Below are 7398 nucleotides of genomic sequence, written 5' to 3' on the forward strand. Positions count from 1 at the left end.
TCATAACAAAAGAAGTCATTAGTGGCTATGCCAGTATTTGCTGAAAACTTCATTATTATCAAACACTGACAATTCATATTCTTGATGTCTTACTTTCTTAGCTCACTTTGAACATACATCTCTTCTTCTTTCTTTCTTGCTTTCTTAAGGACATCTTTAGAATTAAGATCATGTCATCTAATATGAAATCAGTGTTTGCCCACACCTAAAGGGGTGATTCACCAATCAAAGTCAATATAGATCATGTGAGATAACATGAAATCCATTGTCTACCGACATCGAAAAGGGGTGGTTCACTTGTTAAAGTGAAAACAAGTTCAGTGTTCTCCCCACATTGAAATGAGGTGGTTCATGGGTAAAGTGAACCGAATACTTCCTTTGATCATTTAACGTAGTTAGATCATGTAAGCTAAGCATGAAATCCAGTGTCTTCCCCACACTGAAAAGGGGTTCTCTCACTAGCCAAAGTGAAACCGCATCATACCTAGGTCGCTTAGGTGGAATCCACTGGCTAGTTCATATACTGACAGCATAGTTCAATGACTAGGAGATATACGGAGACTAATTATCCACCTTGGTGGTAGCCTCAGATCATGAGTCTTACCTGTGTTGGCACAAGCTTATTGCTAGTATATTGATGCTTTCCTCAACTTCTTTTTCTTTACATATTTTAGAGTTTACTCAAACATTATGGAAGCTTGCTTCTACTTGTGAGATTTACTTAACTCTTTGGATAATCGGTCATCCCTTTCTTTACTTGATGAAATGTGAAATTTAACCTTACATTATCATCTTTCTGACCTAGCGCTTGCCTCCGGTGATTTCCTTCTCCTTTCTTTCTAAACTAGCATAATCGTGGGACATCAAAAGAAGTAAGTTGATTGTTAATCCATTGTCTTCCGCATACTGAAAAGAGGTTGTTCACCGACTAAAGTGAAACCGAATCTTAAGAAATCAACTGACATAGATCATGTGTGATAACATGAAATCTAATGTCTTCCCTACGGTAAAAAGAGGTAGTTCACTAGCCAAACTGAAATAGAATATTTCTTAGGTTTCTGAGGTGGATCCACTAGCTAGTAACCTATGTTGGCAACATAGTTCAAAGACTAGGAGACTTTGCAGACCCTTATCCTCCTTAGTTTTAGTCTCATCTCATGAGGCTTACATGTGCTTGCACAAGCTTATTTCTAGTCTATCAATGTTTTGCTCAATTTATCATACTTTAAACTTTTTAGAGTTGACTCATACATTGTGGAAGCATGCTTCTAGTATGAGGTATGCTTAGCTTAATGGATGACTTGTTATCCCTTTCTTTACTTAATGAATGTGAACTTGAATCTTACATTATCATTATGGTGTGAATGAGATTTATCTCATGATTTCTAACATCCTCTTATGTGAGTATCTTTAACATAATTGTTCATATGCAACTAAGACTTGTCTCACATCTTTTAACACCCCACTCTAGGTCAATTTCATGACTCATAAGCTTTTATGTTATCTCATTACTCACCTTCTCTTGTTCAACATTATTTGATAGTCTTGTACCATTCTTTTGTGAAATTTGTAAGAACTTATTCAATGTGCCACTATGTTCACAAGTTCATTTATATAGGGTATTTTTGGACTCCAATCATTGGCATACCCTGGGTTATGAGTTCATTGAGTTATAACTTTTCAAGTCATTCTTTAACATGTATTTGTCCTTACAAGAAGATCATAATTTATATTGGCCATATAAGATTTGTATTGATTTTTCAGTGGCCAATTCTATTACATATTTTGGAAATAATATCGTAAGCCAATTTATTGGCATAAACCAAACATTCACTCAACACTAGTCATGAGAATATCATTATCCAATTCAATTAGCTTCATGTATATGCTATCGTAATCTCATTATTTTAAGCAACCCAACTTATAACAATTTTATCTTCTCAAACACAATTGGGCATTATAACTTTCTTATCTCTTGTAAACGATTCTCTACTAATCATACGTTTCTAACATATAGGTACATTAACATTATTAAATCATAGAAACCTATACATAATGATCAGTTAGAACCACATACCAACAACATGCTCGAGATTTGCATTATACATACTACTAGAATCAGAAATATGGAGAACTAGCGAGATGATTTCGATTCATTGGGAAAAACCCTAGTTTCGATTTTCATGAATTAAAAAACTGTTTGATAAGAAAATAGGGGAAAAGAATCCAAGAGAGAAAACCCATAGATTACTATAGAATTAAATCTACGAACATCACCCTGTACTTTGCACGAAAATCGTGAAGAATTTGCCTGGAAATTGCCTAAGGATAATCTTTCTATTTTTCTTACTTTTTTTTGAGTAGTGAGGTTTCTACTGATTACTCGGAGTCTAAATATTAGGAACTGATATTAACTAATACTACTTTGGCTAATTAACTTAATAAAATAAATCAATTATCTAATTACCAAAACACCGCTCCTAAATTGACTAAAAACATGAGCACAATTGAATTAGGTAAATCTGAAAATTTTGTTGGGGTCTCGAATTAAATTAATTATTCAAATTGCTAATTAAATTAATTAAGTTAACTAGGATAATTACTAATGTACCCCTAAGTAAATAATACAATAAGTAACCCCTTTGGACCATCCTAAGTTAGGTACTAGGATGTTTGTTTAGTTAGTCACTGGGCTAGTGTCACCCATTTAGGTGTTAGGATTTCGTGTACACTAGTTAGTTTATTATATATAGTCCTTGGTTAGATAGATAATTAGGTAATATTGTTAGAGACTAGAGTTTGTTAGCAAGCTAGGACCCACGTGACATTACCCGTTCGCACGTCTGCCCCCTAACCGCCGTAACCGAATTCGGTTGAGGGTTGGTCGCTTGGTCTCTTGCACATGTGCTTGACATGCGTTGCTGCCCACTTCTTGTCCAAGGATCCTCAATATGTCCTTGGACATTTCTTAACCTACATTATAATTTTAAATTATCATGTGCTATGGTACAAAGGATTGACACATGGATGCCTCGTTCATAATGGGTGTAAGCTATTAAAAAGAAAATTTTTGGTTTAGAGTCTTCATTGCACGTACAATTCCTAAACAAGTTTGGATTGGAGCATTTGAACATCAAAGTATATTTCAAGTTACTTATTAATACATATAAATTGACTAACACCCTTAAGACAATATTCTCTAATATGAGCAATATTACATAATATTGAGCATTGGGATGCCTATATACCCCAATACATATTCTGAAGACCAAATAGACTCTTCACTAGACAAGTACATTTTCTGAAATGTTACACTATCGGCCCCTTAGGAATATTCGTCGGCGAATGACACTACACATCATTTTGGATGAAAGAGGATATTTTCGAAAATCACATAAACATACATGAATCTTTACTCTTTGTGAATATCTGATTCACAACTTGCTCTAGATGATGCACATCACTCAAAGCTTATCTGAAGCTTAATATCTAAAATTGAGGAACTTCCTTTTCAATCGCACTTTAACTCAATGCACATCACAACTTATGCAACACAAAAATCATGTCAATGCTATAAAAAAACAGCAACATGAACTCATATTAACTCATATAGTGCAAGTATAAAACACATAGTTATGTACTTAAAACACCGAAACCAACTAATACACTAAAATTTAGAGTTTCATAAACAAAATTAGACTTGGGAAGACTCTATCTAAACTCAAGAACTGAACAAGTGAGGGTAACGGGATTTCATGTCAGCTGCGGCCTCACATTTTACTCCCTCAACAAGGTGGTTCCTCCATAACACCTTTACTGTGGAAACCTTCTTGTTCCCCAGCTCCTTCACTTGGCGATCTAAAATATCAACTGGAACCTCTTTATAAGAAAGGTTCTCATCGACTCCTAATCCCTCAAAAGGCGTGATGACACTTCTTAAACATCGAAACATGAAACACTGGATAAAAAGAAGCCAAGTCATTTGGTAACATTAGTTCATGAAACATTCCCTACTCGCTGTAAGATCTCATAACAACCTATGTACTTCGGACTGAAATTCCCTTTCGTATCAAACCTCATCACCCCTTTCATGGGTGATATCTTCAGGTAGACTTGATAACCTACCTCGAATCAAGAGCCCTCATCCTGTTATCAGCATAGGATTTTGTATGACTGTAAGAAGTAGCCAATTTATGCCTAATCATTCTCACCTTTTCCACAGCCTCATGTATGATGTTAGGGCGAAGAATTGAAGATTCTCCTATCTCAAACCACCCAACTGGGGACCTACATCTCCTACCTTATAGTGCTACAAAAGGTGCCATACAAATACTTGAATGATAGCTATTATTATAAGAGAACTTAATCAGTAGCAAGTGATTATCCAAACTCCCATTGAAGTCAATAACACATGCTCCCATCATGTCTTGAAAGGTCTGAATTGTATGCTCTGTTAGTCCATCCGTTTGAGGATGAAAACAAGTACGGAGCTTCACGTGTGTACCCAATCTCTTTCTAAAAGATCTCCTAAAGTGAGAGTGAACTGGGCTACCCTCTCTGAAACGATAGATAAAGGGATACCATGCCACCTCAATATATCATCAATATATAGCTTGTCATAATCTTCAACTATGTAAGTAGACTTCACATGAATGAAGGGAGAAGACTTAGTCATCAAGTCGACAATGACCCAAATGGAATCATGTAGTTTCCTGGTCTTGGGTAGACCAACCACAAAGTCAATATTAATATCCTCCCACTTCGATGTTTGTATCACAATCGACTAAGTAATACTTCAAGGATTATGATCATGATACATTTTAACACTCCTCCACAAATTTAGAAATATCTTGCTTCATATCTTCCCACCAATACATCTCCGTGAGATCATGATACATTTTTGTGGAACCTAGATGAATGAAATACCTAGAGCCATTAGCCTGTGCAATTATATTAGTTCTCATATTATCAATATTGGGCACACAAAATATGCCTTGATATCTAAGCACACCATCCTCCTCTAGGGAGAATGATTCATTCAGCTTACTCAACACTATTTCTTTGAACTCCATGAGCATTGGGTCGAGATGCTGCTTAGCTTTAATATCTACAACAAATGAGCATTCAGAACTAGAATCAACTGAAACACCCCTCCTTGGTGTATCTACTAGTAGTACACCTAACCTAGCTAATTGGTCTACTTTTTTAGCTAGTTCCTTTTTATTGTAATCAATATGAGACACACTGCCCATGCTCAATAGGCTGAAAGCATCGACCACTACATTGTCCTTACCAGCGTGATAGTGGACACTCATGTCACAATCCTTGAGCAGCTCTATCCATTTTCTTCTAACGAAGATTCAATTCTCTCTGTGTAAAAATATACTGAATACATTTATGGTAAGTAAATACATAATCATGTACAACATATAAGTAATGTCTCCAAAGTTCTAACGCAAATACAACATCATCTAACTCAAGTTCATGGGTAGGGTAATTCTTCGTGTGTATTTTCAATTGTCTTGATGCATATGAAATCACCTTGCCATCCTGCATAAGAACACATCCCAAACCTACTCGAAAAGCATCATAGTACACTACATACCCTTCACCACTCCTCGACAATATGAGAACTAGGGATGAAGTGAGGCTCTGTTTGAGCTCTTGGAAGCTACTTTCAAAAGTTTCAGACCACTCAAACTTCACCTTCTTCTTTGGTAAAGTTGTTAATGAAAAAGCAATAGCGGAAAAGCCCTCAACAAACCTGTGATAGTTATTAGCCAAACCCAAGAAACTTCGGATGTCCGTAGGAGTAAGGTATATCGGCCAATTCTTTACTGACTCAATCTTTACTGGATCAACCTTTGCACCCTGGTCGGACATAATATGAACAAGGAAGGTAATTGATTTAAGCCAAAACTCACATTTTCTGAATTTTGCATACAACTGATGTTCCTTGAGTACTTGCAATGTATTCTCAAATACTATTCATGCTCTTCTCTGGTCTTAGAGTATATGAGGATTTCATCAATGAATACTATTACAAATAAATCAAGGTATTAATGGAAAACCCTATTCATAAGGTTCATAAACGCGGCTGGTGCATTAGTGAGGCCCAATGAAATTAAAAGAAACTCGTAATGACCATACCTAGTACAGAAGGCAGTCTTAGGAATGTCCTCTTATCTCACTCTAAGATGATGATATCTTGACAGGAGATCTATTTTTGAAAAGAAACTTGAACCTTGGAGCTGATAAAATAGATCATCAATTCTAGGAAGACGGTATTTGTTCTTTATAGTGACTTTGTTGAGTTGTAGATAATTGATACACATTATAAGGGTTCCATCTTTTTTTAACAAACAACACAGGAGCATCCCATGGGGATATACTCTACTGGATGAATCCCTTATCAAGTCGATCTTTTGAATGCAACTTCAACTTTTTGAGTTCAACTGGAGACATTCTATAAGGAGGAATGGTAATTGGTTTGGTTTTGGGATCTAAGTCAACACCAAATTCAATTTCGCGTTCAACAGGGATTCTTGATAAATCCTCCGAAAATACATCTTGAAACTCATTCACCATGGACACTGAGTCTATGGAAGGAACATTATGTTAAAAGTCATTGAATCTGACTAGGTGGTATAAATACCCCTTAAATAAAATCTTATTGGTTCTAAGATGGGAAACTATTTGGTCTGTTGGATTTAAACTATGACCTTCCCATTCCAGCTCTAACTCATTAGGAACCTTACTATAATGTTTCGATAGTCTATGGTAGCATAGAGTTTATGGAGCCAATCCATACCCAAAATTATATCAAAGTCAAGCATGGTTAATTCTATTAGGTCATCAAAGTTAACTTTATCAAGAAGAGTTATTGGGCAATCTGTATATACTCTTTAAGCTATAATGATATCTCCTATGGGAGTACTAACTAGAAAAGGTTCATTCAAGATCTCATAAAGCAAGTCAAATTTACTAGCTACTAAAGGAGTAACAAAAGACAAGTGGATCTTGGATCTAAAAACGCACACAGGAAGAGAAAAGACAAAAAAGTTACCAGTAACAACCTCAACTTACTTCTCCTGCTCCTCTCTACGTTCAAATCATAGAATATGTTCCTCTTGGGAGGCTCGACTGCAACAGTAAGATTAGGTCGAGGCTGAGTATCTGCCTTGGCCTGATTCTTTACATGTGGCCAGTCCCTTATCATATGCCCAGTCTTGCCGCACGCATAACAGGCATTAGAACCTACCATTCACTCACCTCCATGCGAACGACCAAACTACCACATGACTTTTTTTTACGCTGGACATTTCTATCATTGCCATGCTTGGGTCCATACTTTTTCTCTTTGGCATTAGTGTTCCTTGAAAGAGTAGGACTACCTGA

The 7398-nt window shown here is 36.1% G+C and overlaps 1 protein-coding gene across 1 annotated transcript; it reads right to left on the bottom strand.

Annotated features, from left to right (window-relative positions):
• Window positions 1–3721: 3721 nt before the first annotated feature.
• LOC138348018 (uncharacterized) lies at window positions 3722–5883 on the bottom strand. The gene is made up of 4 exons (XM_069296621.1): window positions 5574–5883; window positions 4927–5107; window positions 4126–4296; window positions 3722–3935 (listed from the first exon to the last, which is right to left on the bottom strand). Exons 1-4 carry the CDS (start codon window positions 5881–5883, stop codon window positions 3722–3724), a joined length of 876 nt encoding a protein of 291 aa, XP_069152722.1.
• Window positions 5884–7398: the final 1515 nt, after the last annotated feature.

The sequence above is a fragment of the Solanum lycopersicum genome, chromosome 4, assembly GCF_036512215.1.
Source record: "Solanum lycopersicum chromosome 4, SLM_r2.1".
NCBI lineage: Eukaryota > Viridiplantae > Streptophyta > Magnoliopsida > Solanales > Solanaceae > Solanum > Solanum lycopersicum.

Coding starts and splice junctions, on each gene's coding strand:
- LOC138348018 (XM_069296621.1), bottom strand. CDS start 5,883: ATGTCCGACCAGGGTGCAAAGGTTGATCCAGTAAAGATTGAGTCAGTA. Junction 5,108..5,573: donor CTATGATGCTTTTCGAGTAG/GTTTGGGATGTG, acceptor CATTTGTTGTAG/ATATTAAAGCTAAGCAGCAT. Junction 4,297..4,926: donor GCACAGGCTAATGGCTCTAG/GTATTTCATTCA, acceptor ACTATAAGGTAG/GAGATGTAGGTCCCCAGTTG.